General features: G+C 41.3%; 1 protein-coding gene across 1 annotated transcript in view; it reads right to left on the minus strand.

Moving 5' to 3' along the window:
* The window catches only part of LOC147425349 (Transducin/WD40 repeat-like superfamily protein), a 90176-nt gene extending 83297 nt beyond the window's left edge, over positions 1 to 6879 (minus strand). The window contains exons 1-3 of the mRNA XM_086499410.1: positions 6659 to 6879; positions 6208 to 6296; positions 6004 to 6110 (exon numbers count right to left, since the gene is read on the minus strand). Coding sequence (XP_086355536.1) covers positions 6004 to 6110; positions 6208 to 6296; positions 6659 to 6809 — 347 coding nt within the window. The 5' untranslated portion in view covers positions 6810 to 6879. The remainder of the gene's footprint in view (positions 1 to 6003; positions 6111 to 6207; positions 6297 to 6658) is intronic.
* Positions 6880 to 22890: the final 16011 nt, after the last annotated feature.

The following is a 22890-nucleotide window of genomic DNA, read 5'->3' on the forward strand; positions in this document are numbered from 1 at the left end:
AAGCATCTGGTCCAAAAGCAATGCCCAAAAGCTGTCAGCGTGATTTACAAAAATCCGTACAACTACCACGTCAACAACAGAAATCCATACAGACTGCCACGTCAACATGTCAGTGCAATTTCCAGGCTGCCCATGCAACTGCCACGTCATCAATCAACGAAAAATCCGAAAGTCCGTACATCTGTTTCTTATGCTTCTACTTCTTAGGGTTTAGGCCCTTTGGCCAGGATCTGCAAGTGGGCTCCGTTCTTCAGTGGCTTGACATGTCATCAATTTGTGACATCCCCCCCCTTCTTGAAAGAAAGTAATCGTCCGCGATTACAACATATCTGCAAAACAAGCGCCGTTCGGAGGTTTTCTAGCATACAACGGAACGCTCCCGAGATATTCGCCCTGCATCATTCCGAGGTTTTCAAACATACAACGAAACACTCCCCAAGCCTCTGCATGCGTCATTCCGAGGTTTTCAAACATACAACGAAATGCTCCCCAGGCATCGGCTTGCGTCGTTCCGAGGTTCAAACAATAAAAAAACTGTATTTCTCACTTCTCCATCCGGGAGTAAAATCACCAATCAATGAAACAAGTATTAAAATCACAGTCAAACAGTTCAAATCGGCACCAAGACAGGTTCAAAACAGATACCATCCATTTCAAACAAATGCCAAACAAGTTCTCAGACAGAACTCAAACTTAAAAAGCAATCTCGACATCCGCCGAGCTCGAAAAGTCGACTGACTTTCCATCCTGAAACCTGCACCAAAAAAAATTAGGGTTAGGTTCCTTCCATAAGGTCGTAGTTGAACGCACCATGGTCTATAAGCTCTTGGACATACAGTGTTCCGGTGGCGGTGATGGTAGTCCCAAGACATAGCAGTCGCATCGGACCTCCGAGGTTATCAACAAGAGACACCTGCTAAAAGATGTCTAGAAATTTCAAGTTATAATCTGCTAGGGTTTCCATGGCAAGCATTTTAGGATACCCCACTCTGCCAGAAGTTGCACTTCGAAGGAAGATGTGAGAAACCATATAACTTCGTGCAAAAATTTCTTGAAAGCTTGCCAAGTCCTTGGAGTGTGGCAAGTCCTTGGAGTGTGCAACTTGGTAGCTATAGACATCAACATCTGCATGGCACTGCTTTTGAGAAAAACAACAGCTCGAAACAAATCTTGGATCCTTCTCTTGAAAGTGATCTTTTTGGCTTATGTCCTCTAAGACATGAGCGGTGAAGACGGGAGCGCGCATTGCGCGATAAAGTAAGGGTGGGAGTGGCTAATAAGTCCGGGGACAGAGCACGAAGATAAAATTTCCAATGAGCTTTGAAAGTGCGATCTTGCTCTGTCTGCTCTTTGGAAGGACCGGTATGCTTTCAGAAAAGCACACGCCTGATGCTCTGATACAGTGTTTAAGGTCAAAACTAATCTTGTGGGAGCTGTAGAAGCATTGTGGTAAATATTCGAGAAAATTTACAAAGGTTTGCTGTCACAAGACGGGAACCACCTACCAATAGAAAAGAACAGACTGAACAGACTTTTAGCACTTCAATAACAGCCAAGGTGGAATCCGTACATACGTACCTTACGATTCCGTACGATACAGCCAGGATTACAAAAGACTCTCTTTTGAAAGTTCTGTGAACTTAAATTTAGTGTAATTTTCTTTCTTTACAAATGGTACGTGCCTATCCGTACCTAGAGGTTGGTTTAGTACGAAAGTACGTTCCGTACGTACCTAAACCGTACCGTACACTACGTACCTTTCCACCTTGATAATAGTTGAAACTGAAAGTGTCACAAACGGGAGCGCATAGCAATATAAAATATACTCGGATAAATAAAATTTATCACTTAATACTGAAGCCAGAGGATATAGAGAGAAATAGATAGAGAGAGAGAGAGAGAGAGAGAGAGTGAGAAGATCGATACAATACTGGGGACTAGTAGATGGGCTGGTCCCCCCCCCCCCCCGTAATAGTATCTTTATTACTGAGGAGAAGTCTATACAAGCACTTGAACCGAACGTATTACCACGTTCGTTCTAGAATAAGACTGGATGGTTCTCGGAAGCCTCAGCTTCCGATTTCCTAGGGCAAAACCTTATTCCACGGAACTTCCGTTCCTTATTCCAAATCCTTGAGAACCAAGGTTCTCGCCTCTGGGTCTCACCTCCATACTCAAGGCATGACATCCCTGCAACTCTCTTTGCCAACTCCATTTCCAAAGTCCTCTTCCCGCAAAACAACTCTGCTTTCCCGGACACGAAGTCCTTACTTGGGAATCCCAACTTCCGGATCACAACTTGAGAGACTACATCTCTCCGATCCATGGATCTTGTCACAAATACGGGAGCGTACACGAGCACTTGAAAATCTGAAAATTAAATAACTTTGCAAATGTGAGAGAAGGGAGAAGATCGACACAGTATTGGGGACCAGAAGATGGGCTGGTCCCCCCCCCGTCAAGAGTATTCTTTATTCAGGGAGAGTTCGTATACAAGCACAAGAACCCGAGAAAACCCCTCCGTTCTGTAATCTTAGACCCGAAGGTCGTTCTTTCCCGTAAAGGACTTAGGTACGAGGCCGTACTTTCCCGTAAGGGACTTAGGCGCGAAGCCGTACTTTCCTGTAAAGGGACTTAGGTGCGAAGCCGTACTTCCCGTGAGGGACTTCCCATAAAGGGAGATTCCTGCAAAACAAACCACACAAAACAATACTCGCAATGCGTAATCGACAAATTATACTTGCTGCTCCTCGCTCGGAAAAGCGATCTCCGTACTCCGTCGGCACACGAACTCTCGCGAAATCCGTCGCCGGCACTTGCTACTAGTTTCTCCAGCGCTTGCACTTCTGGCTTGTTGCGATGTGTCCAAAACTGAACGCTAGGCTTCTCTTTATACCAGAGTTACCGGGGAACGCCTATATGGGGGCTTGGAACGCCGGAACGGCGTTCCGGCCGGTCAAAAATCCCTGAAACGCATCGGAACGGATTGTCGTTCCGACAGACAGGCCATCACCGGAACGGACCGGCTGGAATGGGGCGGAACAGGCCGGAATGGCAGCAACGGGCAGAAACGGGCAGTTTTCCAACTTTTAAAAATGTAGCTGTTTGGGAAATTTGGGCAGCCAATGGCCATTTACAGCCCTATATAAATCCCCCCTTCCCCCATTCTTCACCAAAGCATCAAGGAAGTTTGAAGGGGGCCATCTCTCCCTTGCTCTCAACTCTCGAGTCTCAAGCCATAGGGGCCTAGCCTCTAGCTCTCAAGTTTCAACCTCTCTCTCTCTCTCTTGGGCTAACCCTCAAGGCTCAAGGGTCAAACTCTCTCTCTCGGTCTCAACTTCCAAGAGGTGAAGCCTCTCTCTCAAGCTCTCTATCTCAACTTCTCATTGCTCAAGCCTCAAGCAAGAACGGAATCAAGCCTCTCTCTCTCTCAAGCCCTCTCTCAAGCTATCTCTCTCTCTCAAATCCTCAAAGATCAAGCTCTCTCTCTTTCACGGATAATCCATGGCCTCTTCTTCTCGTTCAACCCCCTCCATTCATGCAGGCAACACTCAAAAGGCGAAGGAATGGTCGTGGTGGGATGAAGTGACCTCGGAGGGCACCTTGTCGGCGGCGGGAGGTTCTCGTGCATGGGGATGCAAGCTACACGCTCCATAGGCACTTCTTCGCGAGGGAACTTGCGAATTGGGTCTTGGCGACATCGGGTACACTTGGGACAGTCATGGGCATCACCGGCAAACGTCTTCTTTGCGAGTGAACTCTGCAGCAGCATCTCCTTCTTGCAAAAATTGATCCTCCTCTCTGAGTGAGGGCATGTGATGCTTTAATAGCCCCTGGCCAAGGGCACGAATAGCTGCTCGCGTAGAGATCATGGCCGTTTTTTTTTTTTTCGTTGTTCTGCTAGAAAAAGAGAGAGAGAGAGAAAAGGCTGCTGATCTGTTGCCTTATTTATCAAATGGCTGCCCAGTTATTAAGTAGGCGGCCGGCGTATTTTAAAAATAGTCTGAATCTGCCCAAAAACTCAATAAAACAATATAAGTTAAAAACAATGATTTCACAGCACTTCCTAGGCGTCCCTGGATGCAATCACATACATAATTGCAATGCAGACACAAACTTCCTCGCGGAAAAGCGTCTGCTTTCCCGAAAAGCAATCTCGCTTTCTCAGAAAGCATCTATTTTTCCTCAAAGTTTCCTCTGAACCCATCTTCATTCAAGTGCTTGCTTTTCTTTGTGCACAATTCTAACACTGTTCAGAATTTCCTCTCGACTATCGATATCCCCTTTCCGATGCACCCGTCACCCACCTTGTGACGCATCAGGAATACCCATCAACTAGTCACTTCCTACCGAACTTACGGTACAATCTCCTTCGTGATGCTCTATCACCCCTCCTATGACGCATTAGAGATGTCCGTTCCCGGATGGTCGGATACTTCTTTCCAATGCTCCCTGTCACCCATCCGATGTGACGCATCAGAAGTACCCGTTCCTGGTGGCCTTACAGATATTCCCCTTCACAGTGTTCCCGTCATTACTCTGAATGATGCACTAGGAATACTCTGAACTCGGATGTCTCCAGTGAGAAAAACCCTCTCACTTAAAATTCCACTAATTCATTTTAGAATTATTTTTCCTTGGTGTTTCCAAATGAGAAAACCCTCACTTATAAATCCAATAATTCATTTAGAATTATTTTCGTGTCAGATAAAGCCAATTTAGCAACAGAAAGAGAGAGGGAGACGACACATGACAGTGGCAAAATTGCACCCCAGAGAGTATTGGCCCCAAACCTTGGTGCCCCTTTCCGTATTTCTTTATATCGCATCATCAAAGTACAAGCCGGTACTCCATCCTCTGCACCTTCGTCCAGAAGCATACCAGAGAATGAGCCCATGGCCTCATATTTAAAGGCCCTATGCCCAAAAGCAGTTTACATGAAAAGCCTTCAAACTCAAAAGCATCTGGTCCAAAAGCAATGCCAAAAAGCTGTCAGCGTGATTTACGGAAATCCGTACAACTGCCACGTCAGCAACGCAAATCGCGAAAATCCGTACAGGCAACCACGTCAGCATGTCAACGCAATTTCTAGGTTGTCCGTACAGATGCCTCGTCATCAATCAGCGGAAAATCCAGAATTCCGTACATCTGCTTCTTCTGCTTCTGCTTCTGCTTCTTAGGGTTTAGGCCCTTTGGCCGGGATCTGCAAGTCGGCTCCGTTCTTCAGTGGCACACAAGAAGCGCATACCTTACGGGCTACTGCATCTGAGAAAGATTCGATCCTAGTTTTCACTTCTCTTTCAAGTTCAAGTGTTTGTTGTTTTATTTCAGCTCTTACTATTGTTGTTTGTTTCACCGCCTTGTCAATGGCTTGCCGGTTTAACAAATACCCAGCAACTACTATATACACAATCTAGTTAATTTTTTGATGAGGGAGTGGACTAGCTCCCCTATATGCAGCGGGCACTTCATCTTACTCAAACCATTGAATCAGCATGTGCCCTTGGAATGGTAGTCTCCAAACCAAAAGCCTTGAGGTAAAGATCCAACAATTGAGAGTCATTTGTCAAGTCCAACTTCGCATCCAAAGCACGATAATTCCTGAACATACGTAAGTACCTTTGGATCATCTTACCCTTCACTTTTCTTTCTTTAAGAAAATATGTCTAAAGAGAGAAAACTCCCAAGAGAGAAAAGATCCCGTTTTGAGAGGAAATCAGTATTTTCTATATAAACATGTTCTCGAGAGCCAAGAATAAAAACTTTGCTTTAGAGAGTGAAAAAATCCATCCAAGAGAGAAAAGATTACTTCAAACTATGTATATGCTCTAGATGATTTTCTTTGTTGTTAATATAGCTGGATTTCATTCCTTTACGACATCCATTCACATAGGCTCTCCTGACCCTCCAGAGGAGCCTTTGCACGTGTATGCAACTAATGCTCGTCGATGTGCATTTAATGTGTAAAGATTTGAATAAAAATAACTTTATTTCGTGACTGACCTCGCATGACTGCCAGTAGCTGCACTAACCCAATCTTTGTGTTCACGAGACTTTTCACGTTTAGGAGGTCCTACAGCATATGCATACTCCACATTGAGTATGGATTCCTGGCTCCAAAAAATACAAGCAATACATAGCCATTGCAAAGTTAATGAAATTACACATCTTCAAGTTTATCAAATTACTTTAAAAGTAGTCACATACAGCTGAAAGTTTGTTGGTCAGTAAAAGCTGTTCCAGAGAAGTTCTCAGCAACTCGTCATCAACAAGAAAATCAAAAGGCTGTGGTTTATCTGACAACAGTTCAAATCTTAAAAATTAGGTCTGTTTTAAGAAACAAAGACCCAATGGAGATACAAACATGGAGACATGATCTGCAGTCTTCAACCAGAAAACTCAAACTTAACAGTACTCAAAGATGAAATGATCATCCTTGTGCACATTTGCAGCTAGAAGAGTGAAGAAGATGAAACGATAATCATTAAGCATACGTACAGTAACACCTTCTTTCCATTATCAAACAATTCAGACCGAAATGTGAATGCATGCATACATACAAGCATGATAATAAGACACATACTCTTGTCAAGGGGAACCTACCTACATGTGCACAGAAGAAGCTATGAGAAAAATGTGGGCTTGAGAGAAGCAATACCTAAACCGAGGAGAGCGTTGATAACTTCGGAGAGACCGTAGCGAGTGAGGTGGGCAGGGAGCGAGAAGGGAGTGGTTGCCACATGCAGCTCTGATGGAAGCTTTGTTACAAACCGGACCTGTATTTGTCTCTCCTCCGCCGCGTCCTCCATGTCCTCGCTGCTCGTTGGCGAGCTACTGGAGTTCAAACGTTCCAGTCGAATGTGCGGGATACCTTTATGTTATGTGAGGCTGAATGTGAAAATGTAATGAAAATGTAAAGAGGACTTTGACAACTGATCATCGATAAGGTGCTTGCTCTTCAGCACTAAAGGGCACGGGCACTTAATGAAGCCAAAGCGGGGGGGATCCACGGAAACGAAGCTAGGACACGGGGATCGAGAGGCGTGCAGTCGTAGGATGCCCAGGGTAAACTAGGACACGAAAAAGTAAACTTGGACAAGCAAGGGGTGTCCAAGTTTATTTATCATTTTATGTTTTGCCCACATGTCAACTTGCTCATCGTGGGCGCAGCGGTTAGTGCATTGGGCTCTCATGGCGATGGCGAGGGTTCGAGTCCCTGTGCCTGCGACGGTGCCCATTTTTTATCACCCTCAATTCGCCTCGAGATGCCCCCTTTCGACCTTCACCGTCAATCCCATCTCTCTCTACCCGTGCCCTTTAGTGGTGAGGGTGCTCGCTAAGTTGCTAACCCTTTTCTATTTGACTCTAAGCAGTTGCCCAAAAAGGCCTCCTTTGATTGACCTTTGTAATCATGCCATCCAATGAATGCAATGAATGATCATCTTATCTAAACATCTACCCACTTTTCCAACAAGACCCCATGCAGATGAAAGAAGGCGACCACCATGAAGGTGAAACAATTGATGTTGGTCAACTCATGGGATGTAATGAATTGACTTATGCACATGAATGTAATGTATATATGGAAGGTGCAAGGGGGCTATATATCAGATTGATATGTGCAACACATCCTAGCCACCTACAAACATCGCTTGTGTCTAGTGTTGCTATCTATTGCGACATAAAAACATTAAAACCTTGGGAACTTAAACACCTTAGAAACTTGAGAGGAATCTTGTGGATGATGAAATTAACTTTTTCAAAGTAGAGAGAGTCACAAGCCCTAATCCTAGGCACTTGCAAGTAGTGTGGCACATTTGCTTGTCATCTATATTAGAATGTGCTTATTACCTTATGCTTGTGTAGTTTTGACATTCAGCAAGGGTAGCTTACACAACGCACTAATTTGGTTTTTTGTAGATTGATGTATCTAATTATTTATTTACATATTTATCACTTCAAGAGAGGGGGAGAGAGGAGAGATATACACAGAAAAGTAGCAGGTGCTCACACGCACATACACACACATCGTGAAAGCTTTATTCCAAGTCACAAAATTAGTGAGAAGGATCGTGTCAAAATGTGGAGAAGCCATGAAACTTTGGAACAATGAGGAGGGACTAAAATACCTCCAAGAAGTAAGCAAAACATATTCGAGGACAACTATGATTTTAAGGGAGAGTTAATGTCACCAATTATGCTTTTTATGGAAAGTGCATTGACTAGTACTCAATTAGTTGCCTTGGTACTTATGAGGTTTTCTGAGGAGTACGAGATGGCCATGAGGGCATTATGATTGCTATTCACAAGGGAAAAGCTGGTCTCTAATGATCTCATCTCTTTTCTCATTGAGGAAGAAGCTATCTTAGTCTTCCAAGGCAAGGTTTCAGTTTTTGAGAAGTGATGAAGAGGCACATGCAGCATCGAAAACTAAAACTCATATCTGTTGTTACAAGTGTGGAAAGCATGGTCATTTGTCTCGGGATTGTAAATCCAAAGGCAAAGCTAAAAGCTCACCAAAGGACAAAGTCAAAGGCAAGCTTGATGAGGATAGCAGTGATAATTGCTACCAATGACTCATCAGAGTCCATCGGTGTTGCATAGACTACACTCACAAAAGTTCTAGCTTTCCAGTTTTTTGGTGGTTGTGCAAGATGCTTCAACTAGAGAGAGGCACTGACCCTATAGAGAGGAGCAAGTGGAGCTCCTAGTACTTGATATGAACCATGTGCTGGAGTTTGTCAACAATATTTGGACCTGTGTGTTGAAGTTCAAGGCACATTGAATTTGGTAAGGAACCAACGTGATGCATTCAACTAATTATAGATGTGATATAGACAAGCCATTATTGCTAGTGGTATTGTGGAAAGGGTGTGTTACAAAGTCCATTATCTTGAAAATCTTGGACGTGATGTGTTCATAGTTCACAAATGAGGATCCTTGGACCTAGTGTTGTCTACATTTCGACTGTTTACGAGGCAACCGATGCTCTAGATGGCATTCTTTTCGGTGATAGGTTGGTGGTTGTGCAAATTTGCAGTGTACTTGGCAGAAGGCTTCTGGTGGGGTGTCCATGGTAGCTTCTACATTGACTTCATCTTCCTACTTATGTCCACCATGAGCTACAAAGAGGGTGTTAAAGTTTATGCATCTCAATTGAATGCCCAGTGTGATCCTATAAATTTATTTTTTCATCTTAGGTATTTATTTTCTTATTTGACACAATACTAGGTTGGGTAGTTCAGGAGAGGGGTACTTAAGGTCCCCCAAGAGAATATATAAGCAGTACTCCGTCCCCATTGTATAATCTTATATTGTCTTGGTTGGTTGGTTTGAGCCAAAACTCTCTCTCTCTCTCTCTCTCTCTCTCTCTCTCTCTCTCTCTCTCTCTCTCTCTCTCTCTCTCTCTCCGTCCCCGCCCCCCCGCCTCCAAATTCACTCTCTAGCTCTATGCTTCCGCATAGTCCTCCCCAAATTTCTATTAAACATGGCAACATGTCACTCCCAAAATAGCATGAAATTGCTTCTCCCAAATTTGATAGTTTCATTTTTATGTTTGAAACATAAAAGGAGGAAAACATGCAAGTTCCCTTTCATAGCATAGTCCTCCCCAAATTTATATTAAACATGGCAACATGTCACTCCCACAATAGCATGCAATTGCTAGCGTGCTCGTTCATGGATGTATCATTTTTTAGTAAAGGATTTAAAGCTTGTCCTTCTATTCGAGCTTTGCTTGTCATTCATCATGATTGGAGCGATGCCAAGTAAAACTTCTTAATTGCATATGCTTCTCTATACAACTTCCCTAATTGAATCTACTTTTCTATACAAGTTCTTATATTCTTTAAATCCCAAATTTCTATCATTAAATCTTCCATGTGTCAAATCTACTTTGAGCATGATACAAAGTAAGAGTGTTTTTTGGCGATTGTGGCAATGAATTATAATTGATTTACATAATTTCAAAAGTTTGCTTATGCAAGTCCATTCCATTCAACACAACTCTCATTAACTTCCTTTGCTTTTTGCACCGTGTAGTAATTACACATCATACTTTCAAGTAGAACATAAATCATTTGTTGATTTTATATCATTAATCAATTGTTTATCTACAAGAGTGCAACAAATACCAACACATAATTTAACCATGCTTTCAAACCACCATTAGATTGAGGGATCAAGACACTTTGCCACCATAGTTTAGAGAAATAGAATCTTTAAATTGGCACTTGTGAAGTTTATAACACCCACCCTTATACAATCATAGTTTGAAAGCACAAAAGTGTTGGAAATAGGGTTGCAGAGAAAAACACACAGCTTGGAGAAGATGAAGAATCTCAAGGCACACAATAGAGAGTAGTATTGCTTAGTGTGCAATGGAAAGATAAGATATCCCTAGAGTGATAGGCGTATATACAATGCACGCGGGAAAAACCTCCTAGTAAAGGAAAAAATGCCCTGACGGTCCTAAGCGTGTTCACACACATCACTACCACATGTATATGGTAACAAATCCCCCCTGGGAGTGATGCAGTGAACAAGAGTTGGCACATAATGAATAGGGAAGTGCCATGTCGTGAGTGCATGATCAATCCACAAAGAGGAGTAAGCCCAAAGCTTTGCGGAAAGCTTCGAACTTCTCACGAGGCAATGCCTTTGTGAACAGGTCTGCAAGGTTGTCCTGTATTGGCACATAAGCCAAAGCTGATCTCTCCTGTTGAGAGTCTCTCTCCGACATAGTGGTAACACACCTCAATGTGCTTTGTGCGAGCATGAAAAACTAGGTTCCTCGCAACTGCCAATGCGCTCTGACTGTCAGTGTAGATGAAAGTGGCAGTGTCCTGTCCAACACCCAAATCAGCCATAAGGCGTCTGAGCCATACACACTTAACCGTAGCTGTGAAGATTGCCTTGTACTCAGCCTCACAACTAGAAGTGGCCACTGTAGGTTGCTTCTTGCTCAACCATGATATGCATGAACTGTCGAGTATGAAACAAAAACCACTTGTGGACACTTGCGTGTCAAAAGAAGTAACCCAATCTGAGTCTGAAAAAGCATGTAAATTCGGTGGCAATGATCTTCCTTGGGATAAAACAAGCCAAGATACAAAGTGCCACTCAAGTAGCAAAAAATCCTCTTGACATCCTGCCAATGCTTAGACCCTGGGCTATGCATAAGTCTGCTGACATGTGTGACTCAAACTGAATATCTGGCCTTGTATTGCATACATAAATAAGGCATCCAACTGTTCTGTAAAGAGTGACATCGTCGGGATCACCAGCATCATGAAGGCTCAACTTCAAACCTATTTCCATTGGAGTATCAATACGTTTGCAGTCACCAGCATCATGAAGGCTCAACTTCAAACCTATTTCCATTGGAGTATCAATACGTTTGCAGTCCTCAAGTCCAAACTTACATAGCAATGTCTCTATGTAACTTGTTTGACACAAGGCAATACCACCATCACATTGCTTAAATTGTATGCCCAAGTAATGATGCAATATCCCCAAATCTTTCTTCTTGAAAGTAGCATTTAAATCAGCCTTAAATTCAGCAATATGTGTCTCATTGGGTCCAATGATCAGCAAAACATCAACATAAAGAACGACGATGAGAAGTACATCACCCTCACGCTTTACATAACTGTAAAAGTGACTTCGCATGCAGAAATGAGTTGCTCATTGATCTCCTTGATACTAGGAAGGAAAGTGTCTATGTCATCTTCCTCATGCATAATCTTTGACTCTAACTCCTTACGGAGCAATGCAATTTTACCTCATTTTGCAACTTGCATGAAGACCAATCATAATATCCCAAGGCTGTTTAGTTGATTTAGCCGAGAGAATGTGAGGAGTAATAGTGCGCTTCACAAATAATGCAATCAATGCATGAGTTGTGCATCTCTAACATCTCAACGAATCCGCTCAGCCATAGGCAAAACAACTCTAGCAGCAACAATCCTGCCACCAAAACCTGCACATCCTCAACATCGCCTGTATCCACAGAACTAGGACGTACATCAATGCCATGCACAACATTCCAAACACCCTTTGACACAAGAACATGTTGCATCATGTGAGCCCACATTGGGTTATTGTCCCCGTCCAATTTATTCTCAGCAGCAAACATGTTGAACACATCTGTGTTGTTGTCAGCCATGGAAAATGCATGCACCTGATGTGAAAACTGTTCGAAAAGAGGAGAAACAAAGCGAGACTAGCATGTGCTATATAGCACAACCCAAAGAAGAGTGTAAGGGACCTGTTATGCAAAAAAATAGCACTGACAATTTTTTTGCACAAAAGGACAAAATTGCCTATGTAATAATACTACCTTTAGTGGAAACGGAGGCCGAAATGAGCCCGAATGGAAATTTTAAGCAAACTACACTCTTTGAGCACTCCCAAAGTATTTGTTAACCTGCTAACACTTACCAAAGCTCATCTAAATCTAAGAAAGTGAGCATGCGTGTGTTGGAGATGTTGGTGACTATGCCGGGGAGGATGCAACCTGCTCTGACACCAATTGTTGGAAATAGGATTGCACAGAAACACACATAGCTTGGAGAAGATGAAGAAGCTCAAGGCACACAACAAAGAGTAGTATTGCTTAGTGTGCAATGGAAAGATAAGATAGCCCTAGAGTGATGGGTGTATATACAATGCACGAGGGGAAAAACCTCCTAGGGAGGGAAAAAATGCCCAGCGGTTCTAAGTGTGTTTACACACATCACTATTACATGTATATGGTAACAAAAAGAACCATATTTAGAGGATGTAAATTTCCAACAGGCCGTTATAGAAGCATTGCAAACTCTAGCATGCCATCAAGCCTCCCCACCTAGAAGTTTACCCCACCCTACTTTCATAACATGGACATATTACAAGCTTTCCTTGACAAAACCAAGCAAAGTTCTACAAGTTTTACTGGAATCACCAACAATTCCTTCAAAGTTTGACCTAAAGACCACAATAGATTTAAGTGTGTCTTTATTGTTTCTGATGAACCTATTGCCAATGTCACAACATACAGTGGTGTCGGTCAAAATTTGATGCTTATATGACATACATGAAGAAAAGCTTAGATAGCCTGCAACAACCTCATCATCTTGACATGTTTGGAACGTAGGCATCTAGCATGAAATGAGAGAGAGAGAGAGAGAGAGAGAGAGAGAGAGAGAGAGAGAGAGAGAGAGAGAGAGAGAGAGAGAGAGAGAGATGGGGGATAAACCTTAAGGTTAGATTACCCATTTGAGCCTCCCAAACTCAATTGTTGGCCTCAAGAATATAAATGGCCATGTTAAGATAGATTGATACATGATAAATATCTGCCTCAATGTACGAGACAAAAAGCACTCTATACAGCTTTCTTCAAGAAGATGACGCATTGCAATCTCTTTACTTTAAAGGGCTCCACATCCCCCCCCCTCCTCATATGAACACCTACGTACCTTAGGGTTTACACATACATAAGTCGATGGTTTCATGTACCAAATATCACCTATAGCATGTGTATCCAAGAGGTACTTTAAAAATCCTCCTACACACATATTTCACCATAAATAACCACTTTTTCTTCAGAAATACTTTTTTTTCCCAAATTTCCACTTTGTAATCCCTCCTATAAATGCATTCTTTTCACTTTTTGAAATTTAAAAAAAAAACTTCCAAGGAACTCATGTGCCACACTTACACATTTTGAGGTTGGCATCCTGACATAAGTAAAAAACATTTTAGATGTGGGTACATAACATAGGCATGTAACAAAAAGAGCTCTCAAGTTGGTACATAACATAGGCATGTAACGGAGAGAGAGAGAGAGAGAGAGAGAGAGAGAGAGAGAGAGAGAGAGAGAGAGCATGCGAATAGGACCACACTATGCAAATGTCATCAAGAAGATGAAGCATTGAAACCTCTTTACATTGCAACAAATATAATAATATTAAGATATTGCAATAAGATATAATGTCACAACTAGGTATGGCCACTTTGTAATCAAGCATTAGCTGTTGTGTTTTCATTATAGGTATCATATGGTTTGTGGTTGAACTTGAAAGGTAGTAGAAGCTAGCATGATTTTGTCTTTTGTACAAGTTGTGTGCCTCCAAATTTGTCGACCTCTTTCTCCTCCATAGTATCTCTTTGTCTCAAGTTGAGTAAGGCCTTAGTTTTCTATTAGATGAATTTTTTCTTTTTGGATTATTTGTGTGTCATTAGAGCATTATTGTTCTTAGTATTATTGGCAAGCATGCCTGAGCAAGAACTAGCAATTGTTGTTAAGATTTAATATGGCATATTAGAAAAAATATATATGTGCAAATATTTATGTTTGTGTGATTAAGGTTGCAATGGGTTATTTGTGTGTAGGCTTTCATTCTATACCTATCCCTGATAGACTTGCAATGATGAAGGTCCCTTTACCCTGCATGCTTACAAATTGACTACCCTTTTGTGGCCTCATTGAAAAGGCTGGGTACAACCCATCAAAAGGGTATTTGATTTATGTGGGGGTGGTTGAAGCAGCCGCAACAAAAAGTTGCAATTGTGTATTGGTTAGTCTTCAACTATTTTTGCATAGTAGAGCAAAATATGGGCCATGAATGTCGGCATGTTCTCCCTCTCCCTCTCTCTCTCTCTCTCTCTCTCTCTCTCTCTCTCTCTCTAGTTAGGAGGATGGGTTACATACTAGTTTCTATCAAAACTTTATCTTTCTCTCATCAAGAAGGCATAAATAGCAAAAAGAACATCTAGCAATTATGAGCCAAAAACTAGACATCCTTCAACACAAAGTTTCTTTTGTGCACGACTAGGACTCTCACTACCCCTAGTGGTAGTGTTTCCATAGGAGAAGTTAAATTATGCTAAATAAAAAGATTATCAAGAAATTTTCTATGCTTTTGTAGATATACCATGTTTGTTGTAGTACAATAGCTTAGTCCTAAGAGCCCCTCTAACAATTTCATCATTAATCTATTTACACATAATCCGTTACATAATGTAACAAATAGTGGTAAACACTATATCCTGCAGATGTAGATCAGATTGATGCACATTGGGTGGAAGCAAATCAAGAGTGCCTCTTATATTACTCAAAGATTGTGAGCATGAAGACCAAATCTATTGGAGAATTCTCAAACAAAGCGTGTAACCCCAGAAATCACAATAGTCATGCAACCACCCCCACGTCACAAATTGGTCTTATTTAGCACACTATGCCCATTGCAAGTTTGAAAATATGAACATCACACCTAGACTGCTTCTCTCACATTTTCAAGCATAGAATGTGATTCTTGCTAGAAGGACTTTGGCCTTTACAAAATAAAATACAAATAGATATCTTGTAAGGAATGTATTTCAAGCGACAACATTCTTGATTGGAAGCTTGTAAACTATGTTTATGATTTTGAATGTGCATTACATTTTGCATATGTTAGGACCAACCCATTCCAAGTATGATGTTTTATTCTAAGAGCCCCATACCAACCATCTCAACATTGTTTTCTCACGTAAACTTCTTGCATGATGCCACATGCTAGTGCAATGATATAGTTTCCCCTCACCTTATCAATGTAATTTTGATCCTCATGTAGTAAAACTAAGTGACTAAAAAAATTGAGCACATTAAAAAAAAGTGACTGCATCTAGAGCGATGCCCTTTAGTTGGATCCATTGAAAAGACTCTAGGGGAGTGCTTGGTGGCTTATAGTCAAGCTGCTCCATTTGCATGGTGGTGCCCTGCGTAGTAGATTTTGCTTATAAGGGGATTTTCATATCAAGCATTGTTAACACACAATGGCTTCTTATTATGATCATTTCTAGAGCCCCATGGTGTAGGAGACTTTAAGAAAAAACCAAATAAGTGCTTTTGAATTAAGTAGGAAGCAAATGATTACATCAACATACCCAAGGAAGGCCTTTGTGGCTCGCCCTTAGGCAAAGATTGATAATCTGTAATCTCCTTCTATGGTTTGCACTTGCAAGTGCTTATGGCTTGGTGTAGCAGCTTTTGCTTATAAGGAGACTGTCATATCAAGCACTATTTACACACAATGGCTTTTGCTTATAAGGAGACTACCATTTCAAGTATTATTTACTCTCATTTGGTGTAGCCGCTTTTGCTTATAAGGAGACTGGCATACGAAGCATTGTTTACACACAATGGCTTCGATCATTTCTAGAGTCCCATGGTTGCTTGCTTTGCAAACACCTATCCTTGAAGATTATGAAGAGTAGCAAGCTGTTGTCATTCACGTGCAACCAAGAAGTTCACCACAATCATTGTTATTGTCATTGTACATGGCATTATACATCAATGGCATTTATGATTTGATTTGTGTACCATGGTAAGACAATTCTTGAGTTGGGCCAACAACTAAAGAGGGTGTGAAAGCACCAACTCAAATTTTATCAAAGATTACGATAGGCGGTATGGGATCTAGAAGCCTGAGGGGTTGAAGTTGGGGTCTTGGAGTTGCAAGCTATTTGAGGAAAGGCTCACAGTTGAATCTCTTTTATCTCCCTTAAGCCTTTGGAGCCTCTCAAATGTCTCTACCCAAGTTAAAGATAGTAGTGAGCCAAGCTCCATGTTGTAGAGTTGCCTCTTGAAAGAGGAGAAGAAGGAAGAGGGGTTGAAGATGATGGGCATGGTGATGGGAAGAAGTGTTGTTAAAGTAGGAGGAGATAGTATGTGGAGTGTAGCTAATGTTGGGATGCGTTTTTTGGAGGACATTTTATGACGAGAGCTTTTTTGGAGCCGGCCAAGCAAGTCCAAAAAAGATTCTCTTTCCCTATCTCATGTTGGGTGGCACCAACATTGCTTATGCAAACTATTTTCCTCTTAATCTCTTGCTTCATGTCTCTTCCTCTCTCATTCCTTTGACACCGTCATTGCCCAATCAAAATAGTAACATCTTCCTCTTTTGGTCTCTCTCCCTCTCTATGTGTGAATGGTGGTGAGAAATTAGCAAACTTAAGATTTTGTCTCTTATGTCATTCCAACTTGCACACACACACACACTCTCTCTCTCTCTCTCTCTCTCTCTCTCTCTCTCAATGATGGTGAGAAATTAACAAAATTAAGATACTCTCTTTCTCACTTATGTCATTCCAAGCTTCTCTCTCTCTCTCTCTCTCTCTCTCTCTCTCTCTCTCTCAATGATGGTGAGAAATCAAAAAATTAAGATAGTATCTTTCTCACTTATGCCATTCCAAGTTCCTCTCTCTCTCTCTCTCTCTCTCTCTCTCTCTCTCTCTCTCTATCAATGATGGTGAGATATTAACAAAATTAGGTTGCTCTCTCTCTCTCTCTCTCTCTCTCTCTCTCTCTCTCTCTCTCAATGATGGCGAGAAATCAAAAATTAAGATAACCAATATCTTTATCTCTTATGCCATTCCAAGTTCCTCTCTCTCTCTCTCTCTCTCTCTCTCTCTCTCTCTCTCTCTCTCTCTCTCTCTCTCTCTCTATATATATATATATATATATATATATATATATATGTATCAATGATGGTGAGATATTAACAAAATTAGGTTGTTCTCTCTCTTATGCCATTGCTACTCTCTCTCTCTCTCTCTCTCTCTCTCTCTCTCTCTCTCTCTCTCTCTCCCCCCTTGCATGTTATGTACCACCAACATTGCCCATGCAAGCTATTTTTCTCTTGTAGACCCACTTGCATCCAATTTCCTTCTTTCGCTTTGGTAATGGCACCAACTCCCATGTTCCATTTGCATCAAGGGCAGCCATCTCCTCATCCAGATCTTGCCTCCATTTTACATCTTTAACACCATTCTCAAAACAATTGGGTTCTACCTCCTCTCTAACCTTTTCCATATATGCACAATGACGAGCCACATCACTATCATAAGTCAAACTCTGCACAATATTTTATACTCTCTGAGTTCTGCATGGTCCAAGATCACTTCCAAGTGCCTTAGTCCCTGATTGCATCTTTCTTGCACCTAGAGTATTCATAGAGGGTATGCCAAACTCCTCATCTAAACTCTGCCCAAAATCATTGTTGTCACCATCATCATGATCAACACTCAAATTTGGCAACTTATGAGCAACATCAACTTTTTCTTTTCCTTTTCTTGATACATTTAAAGAGTTAATAGGACTCACTCTTTCACGCAACCTGCCACTCCATGGCTTCTCACCATGACCTGCACTAGGTGAGCCTTGCGGCTCACTCAAAATTTGCTATTGCGCACATGTATAATTTGTAGTCACATTCTCTCTTACATTAGTCCCTAAAAAATCCTTTACATCAATATACCAACTTTCCATTTTATAAACAACAATATATTTGCTCCCCTCACTTTCTTCGTGATAGAATTGTAACACAGACCCTTTCTGCTCAAGAGAATAACCAATGAGCACACATTTTTTAGCCTTTGGGTCAAGCTTGCTTCTCAACGCATCTAACACATGCACTTAAGAAATACAACCAAACACATAAAAATATAATATATTTGGTTTTTCACCCACTAAACTTCTCTTCGATGTCATAGCATGCATTGTAGCCGTAGGGGTCTTGTTCATAATGTAAAGACCTATAGCAACAACCTCAGCCCAATAACAATGAGGCATGTTCTTCTCATTCATCATAGCTCTAGCAACTTTAGTTGTGTGGCTCTTCTTTTGCTCTGCAACACCATTTTTCTACAGAGTATACCTGCATGAAAACTGCCTTTAAATTCCATGCCTTAAAAAAAAAAAAAAACTCATTTTAGAAGTATTTTTTGCCTCCATCTGACCTCATGCACTTTACATGTTTCTTGATCTGTTTTCCAACCATAGCCTTGAAATTTTGAAAGTGCATAAGCACCTCACTTTTTTGCTTCATGAAATAGACCCATACCTTCCTTGTATGGTCATCAATCGAGCTCACATAGTACCTACATCCACCATAGTTGGTTTCTTTGTCAAGCCCCATATATATATATGCATGTACTAATTCCAATACATTCTTGCTTACATACTTGTCATGAGGAAAAAATGCTTTTGCATGCTTCCCAAATTGAAAGGCTTCACAGATTCTCTACATTTCATCATGCACATCAATGTGCTTTGTATTGGCATGAAACAATGAATTTCAACCCAACTGTATGCTACTAAGATTGTCACAACATATGAAACCAGCCTCTGCACTTGTAGATGCATGGCAAGAACCTTCCACAATCAATAAGGACACCAAATCTGTAAACGATGGAATGTTTTCTCGAAGATGGCTGCCAATTTTGAACTATTGTCACAACATATGAAACCAGCCTCTGCACTTGTAGATGCATGGCAAGAACCTTCCACAATCAATAAGGACACCAAATCTGTAAACGATGGAATGTTTTCTCGAAGATGGCTGCCAATTTTGAACTATTTTTATTCCAAACCCAAACCTTCTAGACAACTTCTACTTTATCATCATCATAGACTGTAACACCAATCGGTGCAAGTGGCTCACAGATGTTTTTTATCTTCAGTGAATAGTCATTGATGGACAAAATTTTCTTCTATATAATATTCAGCTCAGTCTTCAACTGCAGCTTCCTTGCCTTAGTATTAGTCACATCCAATGACAACAAATTGTCCCAAGTCTCCTTAGGAAATTGAGCATCATGTATATGCCCAATCATAGTGTCCTGTACACTGATAGAAAGCCAATACATGACCTTTCGAGCTCCTTGGTTCCAATTTTTAAATGTATTAATTTGCGCAGCATTCGCACCTTTCTTTGGCAGTAGTGGTGCAACCTCATGCTCTCCATCAATGTAGTCCCAATAACCTTTGCCCATAAGGAAATTGGTCATTCTAAACTTCCAAGCATGGAAGTTGTTGTTGTCTAGCTTCTCACTGACAACCTCGTTAAGCCCATCATGTTAAGTATGGAGCCTGATTTACCCCTTCTAATCCTTTGTGTTAAAAATGCACATTTGTAAGGCTCCCCTTATGAGGATAAGCCATCGTGCGTGAAGAAAAATCACTCGCCAGAAAGTGGTTGTTTGGCTTGTTGGCTGGTGGTGGCCGGTGATTGGAAGTCAATGGCCGATGGCTGATTTCAAAGGCAGACTTGTCTTCTCAAGGGTGGCCACACATGGGCGGATTGGAGAGTCCAACTTGGACTTGTCTACACAAGGGTGGCTATATACGGTTGCCTCTCGTGAGAGAGGGCAACCCTTTTGGCCCATAAAAGGAGCCATTCATACACACGTTTTGCAGTGTGAAGTTGATGCAACAAGGTGGGAGTGAGGTGGTGAGAGTGAAGTAAGGCATGAGCTCTATTAAGGGTATAATCCCTTTGTAACCTACTTCTTATTTGAAGTACTAAAGCCATTGAGTGGCTGCTTTCCCATGGATTGACTAGACAAAGGTGCATCCAATTTACTGTCATGCAAAGTATGCACCAACCATTTTGGCATTCCTCTAGCATGCTCATTCTCAACCCTTTCATCATCAAGTACATCATGTACATTTGCATGAGTAATAGGTTGATCTGTAACATTTTCAAAAAACCCCATAGGCTGTACATTTGCCTCATTGGGATTTACATTCGAACTTTCACCTACTCTATGTGTGTGTGTGTGTATATATGTGTGTGTGTGTGTGTGCACAACTACATACACACACTCGATCCTTCACTGTAATGCTCGCTACTCGTCACAATAGATGAATACCATCCTCTGCACTTGTAGATGCATGGCAAGAACCTAAACGAGTACGACGAGACAAAGTGCATCCAATTTACTGTCATGCAAAGTATGCACCAACCATTTTGGCATACCTCTAGCATGCTCATTCTCAGCCCTTTCGTCATCAAGCACATCACTTACATTTTCATGAGTAATAGGCTGATCTATAACATTTTTAGAAATCCCCATAGGCTGTACATTTGCCTCATTGGAATTTACATTCCAACTTCCACCTTACTCTCATTGCGTGACTCTACAGGTGCTCCCCAAGCTTTGCCCGATTCTGCAAAAAATTCCCTTGCAATGCTCACAAGCCTTGAATCTCCCAAGTTGTACAAAGCGCATTTTGGGAATTTCTTTGTTGGGGTAAAGGTAGCATGTGCCTTGCCCAAGGATAGAGACATATCTAAAAATTATGTCCACTATTTCCCTCTGTTTTGATATGGTCTATAACTTTTTAGAAGAAACTTTTTGCACATTCCTCACTGTTCTGTTGATATTCAGCTCAGATTGACTATATACAAGAAATTGCAGGTTTCCTATTTTGCATAGTGTGCAAGTATAATGCACTTTTGAAAGCACGAAAGGTGCTCAAAATTAGGTGCATAAATTTTGAGGTTGAAGTTGAAATTTAAGCTTGTGCAAAGCTTAAGGTTTGAGGCTTTTTTGGTCGATTTGGGTGACAAAGCATGGAGACGTTTACACACCCTTGCAATGATCTCTTAAGAGACACAATTTTTGATCACACACTTGCTCGGAGGCGGAGTCTTCTACATTGGCATTATAGATGGAGCTTCTTTAACAATTTTTGACATATAGAGTGTCTTCAAACTCATCAACTTGGCATGCATTTCTACTTGCCAACATAGAGCTCTTCTTCTGTGAGGTTTCAAACATTTTTTGGTAGCCATTTTGATATGGTCTTGATGTATGGTCTTTGTGGTTTCTGAGAGACTTTGTTCTCTAATCTTTTTGCATAGTCTTGTTACATGACATTTTGACATTGATTCAATGCTTTGGTTTATGGTCATTGGTGGCAATTTGCATATGGCTTTGACAATTGTTTATGCGTGGTACTCTGTTGATGTATGTTGAGTGTGTGTGACAATGTGGAGCCATTTTTGGCATTTCTGCTCAGTGGCATTGAATAGTGTTTACCAGTTTATGGTATTGAGTCCTTTTTTAAAATTGTTGTGGTCAAGATTTACTTCCTCTTTGCAATGATCAAGTTTTGACTAGTTTTGTTAGTTTGGACACGGATTTAGTGTTCTTGTATCCACTCTCACACGAGTGAGATTTGTGTATGCTCGTTGTGGCTACAGGTTTATACAGAGTTTTCAAATTTTGCACATAGATTTGTGAGATGCGTATTGAGCGTCGTGTTTGATCTCTACTTATGCATACGATTATGCATTTTATGCGTTGGTGAGAGTTGTTTATCCCAGTCTTGAGTCTTTGCTACTTGTTGTGCCTTCGTTATCACTTGGCACTTGTTTATGCACTGACTTTGCTTGGTTTTGAGTAGAGGTTAGACACTGCTACTGTACATTGCTTTGGTAGAGCTACATTTTGCATATGCAAGCATTGGATTGATGCATCAATCATGGTTATGGTTGTATAGTGGTCGAGGTGATCTCCCGTGTTGGCATGATGCAATTTATGGCTGAGATTTTACTCAGTTTACAAGGGAGACTCTACCACTTTTCTTCGAGGATTTCTCGCCATAGTTTTGGCTTCAACATAATACACTTTTGTTGCATATGTGCTATTCATTGATATGAAATCCATCATGTGTGACAGTTCAAAGTCAACAATGATGAATTGTGAGTGATGGAGATCTTGTAGTTACTGATATGTGTGATGTTGGAATTGTGGTCACACATGGTAAATTAGGCATCATTGCTTTTGACATATGAGACAGTGGCAGTGATGTATGCGAGATGGAGATGTGGTTTTGACACATGCTAGAGAGGTGGCTTTGTATGTCATTGATGACAATGTCCCGTTTTCTTGTAGCTTTCCTTTTGCTTACATGTCATTCAGAGGTGGCATTTCTTCCTATTGGTTGTTGAATGAGGATGTAGTCTTCCACGTTACACCACATTGTGAATGGTTTAGCACTTTCTCTAGTGGGAGCTTTGGTTGTGTATACTTGGCCGATGGTTTAACATTTGATATTGTAGGTGCAAGAGATGTATA

This window comes from Adiantum capillus-veneris, chromosome 25, assembly GCF_014529385.1.
Source record: "Adiantum capillus-veneris isolate H3 chromosome 25, ASM1452938v2, whole genome shotgun sequence".
Lineage (NCBI taxonomy): Eukaryota > Viridiplantae > Streptophyta > Polypodiopsida > Polypodiales > Pteridaceae > Adiantum > Adiantum capillus-veneris.